The sequence below is a fragment of the Drosophila miranda genome, chromosome 2 (assembly GCF_003369915.1).
Source record: "Drosophila miranda strain MSH22 chromosome 2, D.miranda_PacBio2.1, whole genome shotgun sequence".
Lineage (NCBI taxonomy): Eukaryota > Metazoa > Arthropoda > Insecta > Diptera > Drosophilidae > Drosophila > Drosophila miranda.
This window is the reverse complement of record NC_046675.1, coordinates 169,638-188,786: the sequence shown is the minus strand read 5'-3', so window position 1 is coordinate 188,786 and position 19,149 is coordinate 169,638. Positions and strand designations below refer to the sequence as shown.

Genomic DNA, 19,149 nt, shown 5'->3' with positions numbered 1-19,149 from the left:
CTTGTGGTCTGGGGTGCGTTTCAATGGCGGCGCCGAGACAGGTGGTTTGATGACAGGTTGTCGCCGGAGTGAGGGCATGCCAGTATCGGCTATTCTAAATCTAAATGACTCCGCCGGGTGATCTATTATTGATGTTTCCTAATTGTGGGTCATTGGAGGGGGTTCGGTTCAGCTTTGGGTATGCGAATGCGTAATTCCGTCTTGAGCCAACTTTATTTCATGCTCTAATTAAAACGCTCCTCCCACACACACAGCCAAAGAAGTGTTGGATTAAGGACACTTTGTATGTAGATTTTATTGGACATGTGCTTGGCGGAAAAATGTTTATGACAGTCGCAGTAAGGTTTGGTTTCTCCCATACATTTATCCCATCGGTTGTTGGTGGGGCTCGGAGTTGGCTGCCCTTTTGACAAATTAGGTCATTCCCTGCTGCTGTTGCTGTTGCTCCTAGTGGCGTCGCTAGTCTGAGTCACGATTTTTTAAATTTCTTAGCAGACTGTTTCTATAACCAGCAACTAGTATTTTGGCAGCAATCAGTATGATGCAGTACAGCACGAATAGCACATCAGGCTTTAAGAGTGTCCAGATATCGTTTCTGCAGCGATATTTCCATTATGTATTTTTGAATACATAGTATACATATGTACATACTATGTACGTACACTGACCAGAATAAAAATAAACTTTTGGTGCAAATTTTGTCGTTAAAAAGACGTGTTTAAAAAACGATAGAATCTTTAATTACTTAGGAATAATAAAATATTTTTCATGCACTATTTTGATTAAACTCCTTTGTATCTAACATATGTGTACACTATTCTTAATACTATATAACAAAAAATGTAAAAAGTTGTCTGATATTCAATTAAAAATTTTTTTTTTTTTAATATTTGAATATCGAATACCCTTTACATTTTATTACATCGGCCAGCCGTTTTAGCATTGATTCGACCAATTTCTTGCCATTCTATACCGTCACTTGACGCTATTCTTCAACAATGATATTTTTCAACATATCCTTTAATGTAGTGGGGATTTTCGATGGGATTTGCGGAGGCGTATTCAAGAGATGTTTAACTTTGTATTCCTAGCAACCATGCTTTGTATTATGGGCTTCGGTCCTAGTTTCGCGGTGTATGTATGAACGATATGTCTCTGCGCAGCTGAAATTGGAAAGAAGCTATCAGCTTCAACTACTTCAAAGTGTACACTTTCATCCAGGGGAGGGACGGGGAAAGGCCTTTACTCTCCACATAATCAAAGTTTGGTAAAGTTGCCGTTCCACGATGACTACCGCATGCCAGACGGTTGCTGATAAGCTTCCCGTAAACCGTAAACCACCGAAGAGAACTACTATGTACATACATAAGTACATATGTATGTATGTACATATGTACTCATATTTATATGACCGTCCGCGAGAGTGCCCATACCTACATACATATGTGTGTGAATTGATGATCGCACAAGTACCGTCCAGAGGTTGTTTCTCTCTCCCGAAAAGTTTTCTATATTTATCCAGTAATGCCGTTGCATCATCATTCGTTTTGGTCCTCCTACCGCAGAGGTCATTCCTGGGCATATGCATGCAATATGAAAAGCGATCGCTTGAAAGAATTAAAAAAGCATCATTTGATATGTTGTGATAACGTCAACATTCGGTTTCCGTTCGGCTCGAAACGAGTTTGTTTCTCTCTATTCCTCTTACTGTACGCATGTGGCTTTGCTGTCTCCGTATTCTTAGCGTGGAAATCAAAAATGGGAAACAAATAAACAGAATAGGTAGATAAAAGCGGTAGATAATGATCCGTGGAAGGGGATGAACGGGGGAAAGAAGCAACAAACAAAAGACAGATGACGCGAGAGGGAGAGCAGAAATGCGCTCTCTCGAAAAGTATGTTATAAGCAGCGACTGGCCGATATTTAAGAGCTTTGGGATCATACACGATGACGAAATGCCTCCACCACATTTATTCCCACACACACACACAAGGCTACAGCCGGCTTTGGGGCTGGAGACTGCCAGCGTATGCGTCGCGTCGATTCCGCAGTCGCGGTTAGTGCTGACACCTACTCATATTCTACTACCCTGCAGCGATAAAGATATATTCACTTTGATGTGCGCTAGAGGAATATTATAAGATCTAGAAGCAACGAGCAATGTTTGCCAGTTTAATTGTGTATCAATTAATCACTTGCAACTACACTTGCAATCAGATTGTCGTTCCACCATACGACACTCTTTGATTCATGACGAACGACAAAAAAGTGTATCCAATATTGGCTCACGGGAGTGCTATTTCGTTGTATGGTTTCTTATGGAAAACATTGACTTTGAACTATGCACGCTGCCAAGGTATATGAAGATATAGGTTAGGCAAAAAGTCAACATACGCTCGTATGCATATGTATGTACACATGCATGTATATGTTACGTCATCCAAAGAGTGCCACAGAGAGCCAAAGAGTGATGTAGAAAGGGTGGTTATATGGCTCTCTTACCTTCTTATTAATATTCCTTATGTTTTGCGAGTGTGTTGTTTGTGTAATGTTTACGGAATGTCTGAGCACAACAGAGAATAATAAACAGCTCGAAGAACGAACGCGGTAGCGTTAGCGGGTTGAACGGAAGAAAATGGGCAAGTTGAAATGGTAGATAATAACTGTAGACGCAGCCGCAGCCGCGTTCCAGAGAGCAGAGAGAGCGAGCGACTTCCACCAACAAATAAACTCAAATAAAAATTGAATGGTCTTCACCGCTCCACCGCAGTTGCCGTCGCAGCTGGCGTCGCTACTATAGGGGCGAGAACTATCGGCGACAGCGACGCCGACTACGCCAGCCACAGCTCTTGGATGTAAATGTCGACCGTTGGGGCGTTGTTAGTCATTTCGGTTCGTTCGTTCGCTTGGTCAACATATCACCAGAGCAGAAAAACTGAGAATCAAGAAACGCGACGCCGCCGCTGCGTATCAGTCCTAACGGTAGTTCCGAAACTTCCTCCGCGTCGCGCTATAGCAGTCTCAGACTCAGTTGTTGCAGAAAACCAAGTACGTGGAGCAGTGTCAGATATCGGTGCAAAGCTCCGCAATCTCGTAACGTAAGCTATTTTTAAGAACTTGGGAAAAAGTGTGCGTGACGTCAGCGTGCGTTCAACGCGGGAGCAGCATAATCTTCGACATAGGAACGCAATTATTCATCCGTGTCCCAACTTTTACTCGCGCTCGTTCTCCTATTGTCGACTGTCCACCCCTTCAATCCAGCGCCGCTCACATGCAAATTGTAGCCCAATTGTTTGCTCATTTCTGTCATTACCAGCGTCAATTACAGGCGGGTGGAAGTACAGAAGAAACCAGGGGACGGGAGGAGAGTCAACAGACCGAATAACATGCACACACCGCGAACACCGGCCCTCAGGTGTTGGCTCTAGGATTGTATGCACACATTATCCCTGATGATTTGATTGCCGCCACGACACGCGCTGACCCACATCAATAACAGAAACCACAACCAACCCATTCGAAACTGGGCAAGGGAAGGGCTTGCTCCTGTATATTGTATGTACATACATATGTACAACTGGAACTCTGAATTCCTAGGAATGTGTTATCGTGCCGATGATTTTTTTCATCGCGCTCTAGGGACCGGCATAAACCTTCCACCAACTGCAGCCGTGAGAGATCTTTCCTAAATTATCTTAAGATAGTGAATATCGAATGGGGGCTTCAATTGCCCCACAACTATGTGTACTCTGCCATTAAAAGCTCCAATTAAAGGTGGCAGGCAGCTGTTGCGCGGGCAACAAGTGGCGATACTTAATCGGAGGGTTGCGGGAAACCGCCGAAGGTTACTCTCAGTCAGATGAAAGCTCGCCCCGTCGCCAAGTTTCCGATTTGGTCTGGGCATGGAAATTTTCCAATAAAATTTGGCACTGCGGCAGTAAAAGTGCTTGGAAGTTGAGAGCGGGTGAATAGTAGGCGATAGGGCGACGTGCGGGCCATCAGGCAATTAGCCATGTTTGAAAAATCGCCCGTCCATGGCAAGAATAACGAAAACTAAACAGAATTTCTCGATGGGCGGTCGGCTTTATCGCAAACATCGCCAGAAAAAACGCTCCAGACTGAACTTAACTGAACGGAGGAGCACCATTGGGCTCGGGGTCTTAAAGGGGGCTGACGATGACGGTATTTATTTATTGTTTATTATTATTTATTATAGGGCCAAATAGATTGTTTAATTTTCTTGTTCGCTCTTCGGGGCTGGATTGCGTTGCCAGGGTGCCAACAACGAGTGAATCGAAATTGGGGAAAATATTATTTAATTTATGCATGCTCGCCTCAGACTTTGCCCCAGCTCGTGGCAAAATCGCTGAGTCGCGTGCTCTGGGCCCATGATCAATTCTTGCGACCTCGAATACATTTATGACAGCGTTCGTCAAATTCTGGTACTCATTCTCATATTCATCCTTCTCCGCTCCGCCCTTATCAAATTAGCGTGCGTGGCTACATTTTCTAATTAAAATTCAAAGGCAAAACGGGGCGTGTTTGCTTATCCTCATTCCCTCCCTAAGGAGCAGTACTTTATCAATATGTAAATTGTGAGCTCTCCTGCGCCACTCGCAAGCAATCTTATCTCTGGGCTGCGGGAATTGCTAGTTACGTAAGGGGTCTCTCCTTGAACTCTGCAATTACTCACTCCGATTTGAACACCTGGGTCGGCCAGACTGTCCATGAATCATGGGGAACAATAATCTCATTTAGGAGTATCCGCGGCACTCGATGATTGCTTATCGGAGCCCCCAAACTTTTGAATGAACTTAGTGGGAAATGTGGGCCAGGTGTCCAGGTGTGCATTGCTTATCATCAGAGCCATAAGTCCCTAGCAGAGACACGCACGCGGAATGGATCGACCTCTCATGCTCGTTCAGTCCCCAGACCATAAAATTGGAAGATAAACATTTGAAATGTTAGTCTGGCTTTCATCGTGCGGCTATATGATACTCGGTAATCGAAAAGCAAAGAGTATGTTATATTTTTGCAAAAATATACACGATCTATTTGATATGAAGTGATGCAATTACTCTCTAGTGTGAATCAAACGATGTACTTTACTTCGGATATAATCGTATAATAATTACTCCCAGGATCAAGAAATAAGGTTGGAGTAGAGTATGTATATTTCCGTATTAGAACGCGTTTTAGGTTGGTTTGCGTTAGATAAGCAGATACTCATAAACAATTATAGAACGGAGATTAGCACCAGTTGCCCGAAATCCCAGCAATTCGGATAGTGCCGATGACAGGGCGGAATCTTCCACTGATATGTCACACCAGCCAACAAGGAATTAGTTCGCGGCCTGAACATCCATCAGGGTCGTGTGCAGATCCACCTGCATAATGACTCACTGCTCTGGCAGTTTCACCGTTGACACCGCCTATGGCCATAATATGGTAGTGTAGTGTTGTTTGTTTTCTGGTCAGTTACCCAGATAGTGGTTGAGCCAACTAACAATTCGATGATTGCAACGCGGCACTTGGCCGACGATAAGCCCGCGATAACACTCGACATCAGAAATCGGAGTAGACAAATGCACAGCCAACGACTTTTAAGTTTGTTGATAAATACAATAGAGGCAAAATGTTAATAATCAGAGCAAACAGAGCAGTGTATTCCGTCGGTGGGTAGCAGAAGCGGGTGGGGCACATGAGACTCGCTGCGAATTTAACACCAATTACAGCCTCCATTTCTCCAAAGGCCTGTTAATAGTGTCGATTATAACCTTCCTAAACTTCAATTAGCAGGTCTCTATGGATTCAGTCTGCTTACTCATCCATCTAACCACCGACACTCTCTCTCAATCTCTCTTTGCAGTCGATCTCCGATCACCAATTACACCATGTGCCTTTCCTCAACCACACTAGCGCCCGGTCAGAGCCAGGCACCCGAGAGCCGATGCAACGGGTCCTGCAGCCTGGATAAGAGCGGGAGCCGCAGCAGCAGCACTACCACTAGCAGCAACAGCAGCAACGGAGAGCTGAAGCTCAGAGGCCACTCCATAGGTGCTAGACAGACCAAAGAGCCCGAGAGGGAGCTAGACGATAATTTAGGTTATAAGGAGGAAAACGCTGTGTACAAGGAGAACACTGAGAAGGAGCAGAAGGCGCAGGAGCAGCTGATCAAGGATCAAGAGGAGGAGGATGAGGTCTACAAGCCAGAGATCAGATGGCCCGATCTGGGGGCCCAGACCTTCCTGCACGTCGGGGCCCTTTACGGCGTCTACCTGCTTTTCTACGCCAAGTTCTACACATTCCTCTGGGGTGAGTCCCACTGTCCTCACTTTAATCCTTACCAGCATGTTGTCCCCTCTGGGCATCGAGATCTGTAATTAACATGTGTAACAAATGAGTTTTGGCGTCGACCAGGTCTCCGTTTGTCCGTAATAATTACTTAAGACAATAAGAAAAAAATATATTGGCTACTCGGCAAGCAGTGTTTCTGGCTTGCCAGTTGTTGTTAGCTGGACCTGAATAACCGCATTGGGAGTAGTGTATCATTCATTTAGAGAGAAACTTTGAGGAAGGGTCAGCGAGGAAAGGATGATAATCCATAGAATAGATTTCCCATAGAGTAGATAGCATATAAGCCTTAGGAATAATAAATAACAGTTGGGAAGGGGATATTTTATCTATATTTAGCTGTGGCAGAATGAACTTTGACTATCGGCAATTAAACTTAACGAACGCTTCAATTGCCAGCGTCGAACAATTTCGAATAATGATCGAAGTGGGAGAGAGAGCGATTTCTATAAGGGAAGAGGCGACATTTAGGCCACCCTGAAGAACAGAGAATAGATATGTATGTATATTTAGTATTGTGTCATGCGGTGAGTAAATCAAGCGAGGCCGAGTCAACAGAGCGAACTATTCAGAGGCATGTGTATATGCTGTCTGCTATATACATATGGGACTATGTGTGTGTATGTGTTTATAGACAATGGCATTTCTCTATTCTCTTGCTCCCTCTTTCAGTGGTTGGTACCATCTGGGTATCAGGCATTGGGATCACGGCGGGTGCGCATCGTCTTTGGTCGCACAAGTCCTACACTGCCTCCTGGGGTTTGCGCGTTCTGCTCGCTTTCGCCTTCTCCATAGCTGGTCAGGTACGTGGATCGGAAAATATCTCAGATGGAGAGAAAAGGTGCTGAGTCCCCTCATTTCTCATATAGCGCGATGCCTACACCTGGGCCCTGGACCATAGGATACACCACAAGTTCTCGGAGACGGACGCAGATCCGCATAATGCGAAGCGCGGCTTCTTCTTCGCCCACGTGGGCTGGCTGTTCCTCACCCCCCACCCGAAGGTGGTGGCCAAGCGGAAGGTGATCGACATGTCGGATCTGGAAGCCGATGCTGTCTGCATGTTCCAGAGGAAGTACTATATTCCACTCTTCGCCCTCTGCTCGATCATTCTGCCCGTGTGCGTGCCCTGGTACTTCTGGGGCGAGAGCCTCTGGATGTCCTTCTGGATCAACTTCAACATGCGATTCACTTGGACCCTTAACGTGGCCTTTTTCGTGAACAGTGTGGCCCACATGTATGGTAACAGGCCATACGATAAGTAAGCTCATCATGTTACCAATCTTCAGATACATTCGCTAACTCTTTGCTCTTCTTTCTTCAGGAATATCATGTCCGTGGAGGCGCCCATCGTTTCACTGCTGGCCATGGGCGAGGGATGGCACAACTACCATCATGTGTTCCCCTGGGACTACAAGACGGGCGAGTTCGGAAACTACAGCCTTAACGTGACAACGGGCTTTATTGACTTTTGCGCCCGCCTCGGCTTGGCCAGTGGACGTAGGTTATGCCTTGTTCTCTATTTGATCATCAACTAATTGCTTGAATCTAATCCCTGAACAGGAAAAGTTGTTTCCCCCGACATGGTCAAGCGACGCGCGGCCAAGTGTGGAGATGGCACACGATTCCTGGACGACGAGTTCGCTCACAAGGATCAGGTCTGGGGCTTTGGGGACAAGGACTTGCCGCGAGAAGACCTCGCCGAGTTGGCCAAGATGCAAAACTGAGGGCTAGAGCTGTGGCACCGTATTATCTTTTAAGCCTGTGGTTTCAATAGTCTTAAGTTCAAGTTGCAGCGTCTCCCCATCCTCGACCTCATCCCAGGACTCATCCCAGCTCGACGTTGCTTTCGTTACTTACCCGCTAGTACTCGGGTCAATAAACTATGTTTTTTATTAAACCCAACCGTGCGCTCTGTCCTCCGCTCGACTGTGTGTCCCTCCTAAGTATTGGCTTTTAGGCAATTTGCGTTCCTCATGCATATGCAAGCACGCGAAGCTCAGCCCAGGGCAGACCTTCGCCTCGCCGGGCTCTCAGGCGCCGGACATCGTTCAGTAACGCCTGGGTTCGCGTGTGGAACAGACGAGGCAACGATCAGGGATTACGAATCAGCAATATAGTCAGCGATCAGCAATGCACAAGCAGAGCCAGAAGGATGTGGGCCAGGATACCAGCTCCTTGGGGAGTGAGTTCAAGAAGCGGGACGCCATCTGGCCCCTGGTGCTGTTCTACATCCACGTGAACATTCTCGGCCTCTACGGAATCTACGTGCTGGTGGTGAGCGCCGCGTGGTCCACTATTTTATTCAGTGAGTTCAGAAAGTTAATGAGCTCCACGTGCTGCCTAACAAATGTGTTGGGTCCAATCGCCATTCGATCTCTCTGTCCCCCTCCACAGCGGCACTCCTGACACTCCTGGGCACAATGGGGTCGACCGTGGGAGTGCATCGGCTGTGGGCCCATGGAACGTTCACGGCATCGAAGCCGTTGCGGGTCTTCCTCATGCTCTGCCAGACGACGGCCGGTCAGGTGAGCCCACGTGCACGACCCCCCTAGCTTTGGATGACTATGCCTCTGAGAAAAGCAGTCTGAAAAGCTTTCGTCTGTGCTTTTAGCCGCGACAAAAACCCAACCGGTTCATATACTGTTTCCATTTCTCGTTATCCCGCCAGGGCTCCATTTACAGTGTCGTCCAAGCCCATAGACTTCACCACGAAAAGTTCCAGCAGGACGAGGATCCCTACTACAGCAAGCACAGCTTCTTGTACGCCCAAGTACGCGGTGGTCTTCTCAAGTACTCGCCCCAGCAGGAGGAGCTCTTGAAGGACGTGGACATGTCGGATCTTGAGAGTGACTCGATAGTCATGTTCCAGAAGCGGTAGGTTATAGGTCACGTCTTAATCTGCTCTGTCTTCATACTCTGATTCCTCGGATATCTTTGTGATCTTCAGCTTCTACGTTCTGCTGTACATATTCTTCAACATTCTTCTGTCGGTGAACACCCCCTTTCAGTACTTCGGGGACACCCTGTCCGCCTCCATGTTCGTGGGCTTCTGGCTGCGCAGCCTAATCGTGATTAACGTGGGCAACCTAGTGAACTCCGCCCACTTTGTGTGGAGCATCCACAAGGGGTTCAAGCCCACCGACTCCAACAGCATCTTCCTCATTACGAAAAGCTACTGGCCCCAGTTCCACTACCTCCTGCCTCGGGACTACCAGAGCGGCGAGTTTGGCGACTACGCGAGCGGCCTGGGGGCCAGTGTGATCCGCGTCTTTGCGGCCCTCGACTGGGCCAAGGATCTGCGCACCGTCGGATCGGTAGCCGTGCGCCAGGGCCTGTCCCGAGCGGTGGAGACTGGCCGTCCGATTGTCGAGTGCATTGAGGAGCAGGTGCGGCTCGAGGAGAACGCTCTGCCCGCCAATCACTTCCTCAATCGCGAGAAGTTCATGTGAAGTCCGTTCGGCTGTTCGTGTGTCTTTCTTGTCTTGCGGCTTGCGTCATTCGTCTTCGAAATGATGCGTGAAATAGTCGAGGCAGCCGTAAAAATAAATTAAGCACCAACAATTGGCCAAGAGAGAATGGTAGAGGGAGGGGAGCAAACACGAAGCCTAATTATTGGCCTGGTACACAAAGCTGGGGACGTCTTAGAGTTTGGGTCTGGGTTAGCGTCTGGGTTTCGGGTTTGGGCTTGGGCAGCAAACAAAGGCGAAGCTCGATTTCCACTTGGACGTGGGCTCCAGATGGGCAAAGGAGTGGGAAGAGGAGTCGGCGTCGACATCGGCATCAGATGCACTTGGCCGGCGTTTCCCAAGAGCAACCAAACAAGCTCACAAATCAAAAAATAACCTTCATTAGGTATTCCAATTTGGTGTAAAGTTCGAGTTTGTTTTCGAACTTTAGCCGGGCTCTTTCTCTTTCTGATTGTTGTTTACGGATGCCAAATAAATTGGCATTTGGCAATCGGCTCGTTTGCTTTCCCATGATCGTATCGGATAGGATAGGGATAGCGCTTAAGCTCGGTCTCGGGCTCTTTGCGCAAAATTATATGGGATGCGCCTAATGATTTGATGGCTCATACGCAATGTGTGCCCAGTACCAGATGTAGCTGCTGATTGATTCGTCAATATTGACGACGCACTCAGCACCTGCCGCCCCGAAGCCTGCACGGTTGTCAATGTCGATAGTCCCTTCTCTACTGGTTGGCAGTCTCAACAGAAGCTGCTGCTCCTGCGTGGAGGCAACTAAATGTTGGCCCATTGAACACTGTTTAGGCAAACGTTTCGCTCGGGCGGAAAAATCTATGCTGGGACCGTGCAAAGAGTTGGTTAGCCCCATCATTCCAATCTCCCCCCTTAGTGGCGGTCGATTCCCAGGGCAAGGTGTGAACGTTTCTAATTCGAAACTGACTCATATTCGAGTCTGGCCTGCCACTTGTACCAATTCCTAATGACTCTGAACTGAAGTGATTACTAATGAATTTAACTGCTAAAAGCTGCGTTTACTCGTACTGTCCGCTGTTTGCGTTGCTGTTGTTTCTGTTGCTGTTGCGGCAGCCGCAGATCAGAAATCCGCTCCACAGCACTAGGCTCCACACCGTTTGGGCCTTTTGTTGCAAATTGCAGTCTCGTCGTTGTCTGCGCTTTGTTGTTTTGTTAATTTGTTTTCCATAAACCGTCTGAGCGACAGTTGAAGGTTGCACAAACACGGCTCTGTAGTACTCTACGTACGCAAAATCTGTTGCCTTTTGACTTTTCAGATTATGTAATGCCTAATGCCCAATAACTAAAACCTAATACCTAACGACACAGTCCATAGGCAGATCCATACAGAGATGTGTGCTCGATTTGGGCAGGTGTTGCGGCGTTGACGCAACATGACGCTGTCATGAAGAGTAGCCCTGAGAGCAAACATTTGGAAGTCACCAATTCACCAATACAGCAGTTCATCAATTCAACAATTCAACAATTCCCCAACTCGCGGACGAATCGATGGCGAATGGACGCTTCATACGGATGAATGGATATCTTTTGAGCGTGGCCAAGAAGGGGGTACCAAGCGGGTAATGATAAGACTTGGAGTACAAAGAATACATACATACCTTCAATATATTATTATAAAGTACTACTTACATACATGCGATCTCAGTCAGCTGCTTTGTTTTGGGGGATTTTTCGGGCAAGAACTCTGGCTTCACGTTCACGGCTTTGGTAAGCTCATAAAAAACGCTGACAATGCGAAAAGAGAAGCTGCGCAATAGTATATCAAAGTGGTTTCCAATGATTTCCAGTTTGTTGTTTGTTTATAAACAAAGCATTCCAGTCAGTCCTCACATTCATTTCCATGCCCTTACTATGGCTCCGTCTCCGTCTTTGGGGCCATCTCTGGTGTACAATTTTTGTACAATTTCAAAGCTTTTTCTGCTGATCTCCGTTGTTGCCACGCTGTAGTTGCCGTTGCTTTGCATAATTGGCTAATGGCCAGTGCTTACAACACCGCAGTAGCAGCTTTAGCACATCATCAGACTCTGCAACACCATCAGCACCACAGCAGTGCGGCTCCACCTAACAAAACAGACATCAAAGGGATTGGTCGCGTGACACTTTGAACGTCTTCGGATGGAACGAGTGCTACCATGTTGGGAGGTGGTAAACGCATTTTGAGGCCCGAATTTTACGAGGGGAAGAGCTTCCTTTTGGTTCGGACTGTTTTATTTCGTTTCGTGCTTGCTGCTTTTTCTTTTGGATTTTAATTAAGTTTTGGTTTGGTTTCTGTTTTGTGTCGCCGAGGTTATGTAAAGAGAAAGCCACTCTCCTCTTCTGCTTAGGTCTTTGCAGTCTTCGGGCTGCGCCGCTGCTGAACTTCATGATCATCGAACGGCTTTTGACTTCGGTCAACACTCACACTCACACCCTGAAACAGAGATACACAGAAAAGGGGAAGCATCTGAAGAAGATGACTCGAAGGTCTTTTATGAGTCTGTGCTGTGGGGCTTGCAAAAGGAGAGATTGAGTTGGCAACTATGCAAATAGGGCAACAGAATCAGAGAAGTCACTGCCAGCCTTTGACTGGGATCCACTCACTGCGCCTGAAATAGAAATCGCTTCGCTTGGGATCTGTGTAAACTATGTAGATTTCTGCATCATTTACATTTTGCTTTGATGGTTCCCAGCACATTAAAATATCTCCTACTAGACCGAGAATATAACGGAGATAAATTCTTTGGCTTCCAGCAGTTGGCAACAAAAGTTGGATAGATCGATGGATTGGCCAATCCGTCTTATGGAATGCTTGGATCTCTCAATTAGCATCGCCGATTGCTGCTCAAACAATAAATAGCAAATGAAATTAGAAGCGCCTGCGCGGCGACTTCGTGCAGTATTCGTGAGTAATCGCGAGGAGCATCGGCAGACTTCTTGTCGTTCGCCCCAGTCCGACACTGTGAGTTGGAGATCGTGAGAGATACAGATTGGAAGATAAGAATGCATCGACTCTCTGCTACCCCGTGAGAACAGTTGGCTAGGGATATTACTAGCTAAGCAATTAAAGACAAGCCTATAGCAAAACTGTTTTCTCTGGTAACATTTCACTATGCCCTTTTTTCGTATCACAATATTTATACCAAATTTGGTTTGAGAATATATCATTGATCTTCATTCCTATCGATATCTTCCACATAACCGATGTAGAGGACTAAAATAAATATTATGATTTTAGATTTTAGTTTAGTTTATTTTCAAATCGGGCTTTGATTTACGGTTTTGCATTTATTTATTTATATTGAGGCCCTTCGCGATGCATGACCTGACCTCCCAGTCACCCCCGCCATTCACGTAGCGAATGTGATGGGTAGCGGACACGAAACTGCTGGCTAAGACGAAGCTCGCTGCTACAGGTGGTTCGGTCGGCTGTCGGCTCGCGTGAGTGAGCGAGTATGTGTGTGGTGCCATAATCTTGGCCTTCTTGCCCGTCTTTTCTTTTCTTTTCTTCTCTTTGTGCGTCCGTGCACCACCACACAACAAAAAGCACGACAACGGAAACTCCGTCAGTCAGTCGGTCAATCAGTCAGATCGTCTGTCTCTCTGTTTCTGTTTCTGTCTCTGTCTCTGCCTCAGTCGCTGTCGTACTCGCAGTCGCTGCCTTTGATTCTGCTGCTGCCAGCGGAGCCCCCAAAGCCATTGGTAGGAATTTACACTTTCGGCTACGATCATTTGTCTACGGAACGGCGCCGCGTCGAGTTCGTTAGAAACTACAAAGCGGAACAAGCGAATCGTACCAATCGTCCCGTCAAGACTCCGCCAGCTCCGAAGAGAAACCTCTTACCGAACTGAAGGGCCGCGTCAGAGCCAGTGCCAGTGTTGAGTGCGCGTTCGCCATCGCCTTCGCCATCTCCATTCATCCATCTCCCCCCAGATACCCAAGTACTCCGACTCCAGCTGCAATTAGGCTCGTATTGTGTGTTAACCTGTGAAGAAAGTTCGGAGTGCTCGGACTGTTACGAAACGCAGTTTCCGCCGGCGAAACCCAAGCCCAGACCCAGGCCCCAGCCCAAAACACCTCTTTGCCAGCGAAGTGAGTGCCACCTGAGCGAAGGCGAAATGGGTCACCTCTCCACGTCAGAGCGAGTGTGCAGCAAGACACCGATCCCCAGCAGCGGCGAGGGAAGTCCTCCGCTGCTTGCCCGTCGCTCAAAGCTGAGCGGCGACTCCAACCAAGGCCGCCGGGGTGAGGATTCCTCCCCGGAGCTGCCTCCGCGCGGTAAACTACCGCTTCCCAAGAGCCTCTCGTCGATGAAGTCGGCAGTTTCGGCGGTTCCCGAGGACCTCGTCGATCATGTGCCCAAGGACCAGATCGACCTGGAGGTATACACACGAAACTTCCAGGGCGACAAGGTTCTTGGCTATCAGTTCCAGGCCCCTCTCAAGTGGGACAAAGTCATCCAGATCTCGTTGCTCCACATCGTGGCCGTCGTCTGCTTGCTAACCTATCCCCTGCGCGACCTGAACCCGTATACGACGCTCTGGTGTAAGTATGTCAGCCCTCATCCGGCATTGCGTAACCCCCGCCCATGCCCACGAATTAGATTTGGAAAGGTGTGGAAAGAAAGAGGCACCTCGCCTCCCCTCACTACACCTCGCCTCAGACGCTCTCCAACCGATCTCCGACCGATCTCCATCGATCGCTGATGCAGTGGCTGTAGCTCTGGCTGTGGCTGTGGCAGATGGCGTTGATGATGATGTTGTCTTTTCCCGAACAAACAATTATTTGCAATTTAACGCGCCCACAGCTTTAAGCCTTTTGGCGTTTTCTTTTGGGCCATTACAAAACGGCGGCTGAATTTCTTTGTAACCATTTGGGCCCCTTGTTATTGCCTTTAATTGATTGCCGCTTAACATGCTGCCTGGCTTCCCACTCTCGTCGACATTAGCGTCTTCTCTGATGTGTCTTGTGTTGCCCAATGCTGAAATTTCTTTCATTGGGTTTTCGGTTTGGGTTTTGGCTTTTGGCTTTGAGTGGCTTTTCTTTTTGGCATGCAATTTCAGCCTCAGCACAAAATTCGACTGGCACAGGTGGATTGCGGAAAACGAAACGAAAACGAAGAAGCCACTAAATATGCGGCCAGCAGAAGAGAAACAAGAATCGCTTGACACAAATTTATTTAGGGCTTGTTGGCCTCACCCCGCTTACTCCCAGGCGAACAGCCCAAGGTTGCTTCTTCTGCCCCCACCTCACCGACTCATCGACTGCTTCGAGCACAGCACACATTGCGCAAAGTCACAGATGAGTTGCCGGTACGGTAAACACTCGATGTGGGCTCACTGAGCGGTGCGTAGGCCAACACTCGCCCTGCCCAGGGCTCCTCTGAGGCCGGATTTATGGGCAATCCACATGCGAGATATGGGGCATATAACGTTGACATTGAGACAGACTTGAGACTACAGCAGAGGCAGGGCAGGGGATCCTCCGCAGCCGATTTCGTTTTCGCATTACCCTAGCATACACGGTTTCTCCGCGGCTACTTGGGTACTTCCCACTTAATGGGAGTACGAAAAATGCCTTAATATAGTGTAATTTTTAATATTTATTGCTCATTGTGCGGGCCAACCAAGGGCCAAAGGGCTCGGATGCAAGCACCAGGAATCCAGTATCCTTTTCTGTTCATGGTCCCTATTTGGGGCGTCGAGCTCGTAAATATTTTGGCAAATTGCCCGGCGAACGTGCACCGCCTGTTGATGCTCAACGCTCGATACTCGTCGCTCGAAATTATCATCTTTTTGCCTGTTTTTTGATGGCGAAAATTACCGTGCTGAACACAGAAGATATTGATTAAATTCGAAAGAGTGGAAAGGGGGCCTTACATAAGCGATCTCACAATCGGCGCTAATGAAGCTGGGCCAAAAAACTAATATTTATGTAAGGCCGAATCGAGGGCTATGAGACAAGAGCCATGTCAACGCACTGCCCGACTCAGGGACGCTTTTTTGGAGAAACCTTTCTTGGAATATCTAATGCAGCCTAGCGATTCAGCGATCTCCAAGTCAACACAATCGACACGCGTAGATCTACTTTCGGCAACGCAGCTGGAGTGGACTGCGCTGCGCACCTCCCTGAACTTGACCCATGCATTGGCCACAGGCATGCACCACATTTGCAATTCAGATTCAGATTCAGTCAGATCTTCCTCTTCGTCAGAAGGCTGTATACAGACTGGGCTCAGTACTCCAACTCTTCATCGATCGAAAACATACCTAGTGTTTCCGCAATCGTTTTTTGGTGGGCCGTAAATTTGTTTTTTGGGAGAACTGGTTTCTGTCGAAACTACTCAAACCACAAGACTACGAAGGTTAATCTTTCATCGATCGATGAAATTCCCGCCAGAGAAATCGTTAATAGTTAATTAGTTGGATTCAGAAATGTGAGGTGTGCGAGCTGCGCCATCTCCATCCGTTAGGGGACGCGGAAAACCCCTTCGATAGGGCTGCCAAATGATGCACGGATCGATCGGCAATTAACTCTAATTGCACACACTCGAATTATTCAATTGATTCGATGGTGACAGTGGCATTTTGCATATTCTAATTGAGGAACTAATGGAAAAGTACATCTGGCATTGCAGCTGGCTGAAAGATTCCTATGCGGGTGCCAATTCGCCTCCGATGATTGCCGGAATCGTGAAGTTGAATGCCATGACTTGTGTATCAACTACTTCCCCTCTGGCCCGACCTTGCGGCGCGCTCAGAGATCGTTGTTTGTACGTGGAATTAGCGTGGAAGCTCGAATAGCTCAATTTGCGGAAATGTAATTTCTGGTTTTTCTTTTCGAATCTAATTAGCACACTATTTTGGTCAAGTTTTATAGCTGACACTTACACACGTCTCCCGTCTCGATCACTCATCATCCATATCTTTGCAGCATTCTTCGTTGGCGGCGTGGCTGGATTCGGAGTGACCGCCGGAGCCCATCGCTTCTGGACCCATCGCAGCTACACGGCGAACACTGTGCTGCGCTCCATTCTGATGATTTGCTACTGCGTGGCTGGACAGGTGAGTGAAGACGCCATTCAAACGTAACCTGAGACACTTGCCAATTCATTTGAGGCGGTCCTCAGCCGACACCTTCGACTGTTTTTGGGGGCTTTTGTATGTTTGCCGCTGTAATGCCATTAACATTAATTGCATCATTAAGTATAACAACTTAATACCTTTCGCGACTGACAAACTGTAAAATTGACAATTCCGAAAACTACTGGGGAAAGAAAGAGACGGCGATGATGCGGACAAAAGTGCTTTGTGTTTGAGTACAGATACATTTGTCTTATTTAATGACTGCAGCGATTAAGCTCAGCTCGAAAACTCAACTTCACCAGATGCTTAGACGGAGACACAGAAAGAGATAGACGCAGAGACAGAGACAGACTTATTTGGAGATTAAGACGAACAATATATTTTGATGTCACGTTAAATGCAAAATTTATTAATCCCTCTGACCCTCAAAAGAGCACATATTCATGGAACTCCAGGAATCGAAAAGCTTACACAATGTGATGGTACATCTAATGCGAATTCGGTCTTTTTGCAGAACACTCTGTACGACTGGGTGAGGGACCACCGCGTGCACCACAAATACTCGGAGACGGACGCGGATCCGCACAACGCAAACCGCGGATTCTTCTTCTCGCACGTGGGCTGGCTGATGATGCTGAAGCACCCGGACGTGCTGCGTCGGGGCCGCCAGATCGACATGAGCGACGTGCTCGCCGATCCCGTGGTGCGCTTCCACCAGAAGTACTTCATCCCCCTTAAGATCTTTCTCTGCTTCATCCTACCCAGCGCCGTGCCCGTCTGCTGCTGGGGTGAGTCCTGGCATCTGGCCTTGATCCAGCAGTGCCTCTTCCGCTACGTCAGCAGCCTGAACTTCACCTGGTCCGTGAACAGTGCCGCCCATCTCTGGGGATCCCGTCCATATGATAAGTGAGTGCGATTTAGGTGAGCCTCTGCTCATCCATTTTTATGCTCTGATTCTCTCCCTAGGCGGATCATGCCCAGCGAGAACATCTACGTGTCGCTGGTGGCCATGGGCGAGGGTTGGCACAACTATCACCACGTCTTTCCCTGGGACTATAAAGCAGCGGAGCTGGGCAATTACGGAGTAAACTTTACCACAATGGTTCTCGATGCCTTCCACAAGTTGGGCTGGGCCTGGAACATGAAGCAGCCATCTAAGGAGCTCGTCCGCCGCACCCTCGAGAAGTACGGCGACGGCAGCCATGCCTCCCAGATGGGAGCCGGGCCAGAAGGCGCAGTGGCCGGGTCCTCCCAAATGGTGGGACACTTTCACTACGCAGAGGTTCCCGATCCCGAGCTAGAGTACGATGCCGAGTCGAGCAGCACGGAGAGCGCCAAGCTCGATGAGAACGAGAACGAGAGCGAGCGGCAGAAGAAGGGAAAGAAGGTAGCCGCCACCTAGGGGACTCCCCATGCCGGTCCACTGAAGTGGGGCTCTCAAAATCGGAGACGGAGTCAGAGTCAGAGACGGAGTCAGAGTGGAATGTGGAGAGTGTTGATCGAACACTTAAATCTTATTCATCCGTATCTGTTACTATGTATCTGTATCTGTACTTACGCATATGGCACACAGAGCAAGGGCGGGACATAGTCGATAATCGTTTTATAACTTAATAATATTCTATCATTATCTATATCTTCACTCAAATCCAACACTTGCACCTTCAACGGTTATACTCACACACAGATACACACACCACACACACACATCCTCTCGCATTCACATCCGATATCTCCATTTGTGTAGGTTTAGGTATTTAGCAACTTAGCACGGTACGACATAAGTTAAGTCACACATATATTTACATACAATACCAGTATGGTATGTGCAAACATCAAGCATTATGCTCTCTTCGTTCAAACAGAAAGGCGAAACAATCAATATTTACAAATAAAAAAACAATTTAAAAATTTAAAACGAATCGTATTTACATTTTGAGAAACTTTGGCCACTACTCCCGGACATCATCAGAGATCTCTCTACTGCAGGGGTCGTCAAGGCCCTATCCAATGTGCATAGGAAAGTACGCTGCTGCTGCGCTGCCCCTCACATACAAGTTTATAACTGTGGTTTGCTTGCTGCAAACGCAAACAAAAAACATATCAATAGTATATGCGTGCCGATCCTTGCTCTACAGCCCTATTAAAGCAGTTTTATGAACGCTGGTTTTGGTATCCCTCCACCGAATGGACAACCCGATTTATCTTGGAAACTCTTTCATACTATTTTCTG

At 47.7% G+C, this 19,149-nt stretch overlaps 3 protein-coding genes and 1 long non-coding RNA gene across 8 annotated transcripts; 3 read left to right on the top strand and 1 right to left on the bottom strand.

Annotated features, from left to right (window-relative positions):
- Positions 1-744: 744 nt before the first annotated feature.
- On the bottom strand, positions 745-2,797 carry LOC117187282. 2 transcript variants are annotated; one of them, XR_004472022.1, is made up of 3 exons: positions 2,503-2,797; positions 1,442-1,607; positions 745-1,163 (listed from the first exon to the last, which is right to left on the bottom strand). It is a non-coding gene; the product is annotated as an uncharacterized LOC117187282 (long non-coding RNA). The 2 variants fall into 2 exon arrangements; XR_004472023.1 differs by lacking the exon at positions 2,503-2,797 and adding an exon at positions 1,709-2,490.
- Positions 2,798-2,893: 96 nt separating this feature from the next.
- LOC108155893 (stearoyl-CoA desaturase 5) lies at positions 2,894-8,259 on the top strand. Of its 3 annotated transcripts, none has more exons than XM_017287035.2 (6): positions 2,894-3,048; positions 5,870-6,315; positions 7,027-7,157; positions 7,224-7,615; positions 7,679-7,854; positions 7,918-8,259. In XM_017287035.2, exons 2-6 carry the CDS (start codon positions 5,895-5,897, stop codon positions 8,079-8,081), a joined length of 1,284 nt encoding a protein of 427 aa, XP_017142524.1. In that variant the 5' UTR covers positions 2,894-3,048; positions 5,870-5,894; the 3' UTR covers positions 8,082-8,259. The 3 variants fall into 3 exon arrangements, with proteins under 3 accessions (XP_017142524.1, XP_017142523.1, XP_033245516.1); XM_017287034.2 differs by having other exon boundaries at positions 2,894-3,098; XM_033389625.1 differs by lacking the exon at positions 2,894-3,048 and adding an exon at positions 5,728-5,799.
- Positions 8,260-8,404: 145 nt separating this feature from the next.
- LOC108155895 (acyl-CoA Delta(11) desaturase) lies at positions 8,405-9,918 on the top strand. The gene is made up of 4 exons (XM_017287037.2): positions 8,405-8,662; positions 8,752-8,882; positions 9,026-9,231; positions 9,305-9,918. The coding sequence occupies exons 1-4, from the start codon at positions 8,488-8,490 to the stop codon at positions 9,804-9,806; spliced, it is 1,014 nt and encodes a 337-aa protein (XP_017142526.1). The 5' UTR covers positions 8,405-8,487; the 3' UTR covers positions 9,807-9,918.
- Positions 9,919-13,548: 3,630 nt separating this feature from the next.
- On the top strand, positions 13,549-18,834 carry LOC108155894 (acyl-CoA Delta(11) desaturase). 2 transcript variants are annotated; one of them, XM_017287036.2, is made up of 4 exons: positions 13,549-14,376; positions 16,765-16,895; positions 17,431-17,822; positions 17,883-18,834. In XM_017287036.2, the coding sequence occupies exons 1-4, from the start codon at positions 13,950-13,952 to the stop codon at positions 18,316-18,318; spliced, it is 1,386 nt and encodes a 461-aa protein (XP_017142525.1). In that variant the 5' UTR covers positions 13,549-13,949; the 3' UTR covers positions 18,319-18,834. The 2 variants fall into 2 exon arrangements, with proteins under 2 accessions (XP_017142525.1, XP_033245517.1); XM_033389626.1 differs by lacking the exon at positions 13,549-14,376 and adding an exon at positions 16,633-16,650.
- The last annotated feature ends 315 nt before the right edge of the window (positions 18,835-19,149 follow it).

What these genes read in the sequence shown, in the direction of transcription:
- LOC108155894 (XM_017287036.2), top strand. Translation starts at nt 13,950, where the DNA reads ATGGGTCACCTCTCCACGTCAGAGCGAGTGTGCAGCAAGACACCGATC. An exon ending in CCCGTATACGACGCTCTGGT is followed by an intron (nt 14,377 to 16,764) that starts GTAAGTATGTCA and finishes ATATCTTTGCAG; the next exon opens with CATTCTTCGTTGGCGGCGTG. An exon ending in GCTACTGCGTGGCTGGACAG is followed by an intron (nt 16,896 to 17,430) that starts GTGAGTGAAGAC and finishes GTCTTTTTGCAG; the next exon opens with AACACTCTGTACGACTGGGT.
- LOC108155893 (XM_017287035.2), top strand. Translation starts at nt 5,895, where the DNA reads ATGTGCCTTTCCTCAACCACACTAGCGCCCGGTCAGAGCCAGGCACCC. An exon ending in GGTAACAGGCCATACGATAA is followed by an intron (nt 7,616 to 7,678) that starts GTAAGCTCATCA and finishes TTCTTTCTTCAG; the next exon opens with GAATATCATGTCCGTGGAGG. An exon ending in CCTCGGCTTGGCCAGTGGAC is followed by an intron (nt 7,855 to 7,917) that starts GTAGGTTATGCC and finishes ATCCCTGAACAG; the next exon opens with GAAAAGTTGTTTCCCCCGAC.
- LOC108155895 (XM_017287037.2), top strand. Translation starts at nt 8,488, where the DNA reads ATGCACAAGCAGAGCCAGAAGGATGTGGGCCAGGATACCAGCTCCTTG. An exon ending in GTGGTCCACTATTTTATTCA is followed by an intron (nt 8,663 to 8,751) that starts GTGAGTTCAGAA and finishes CCCCCTCCACAG; the next exon opens with CGGCACTCCTGACACTCCTG. An exon ending in GCCAGACGACGGCCGGTCAG is followed by an intron (nt 8,883 to 9,025) that starts GTGAGCCCACGT and finishes TTATCCCGCCAG; the next exon opens with GGCTCCATTTACAGTGTCGT.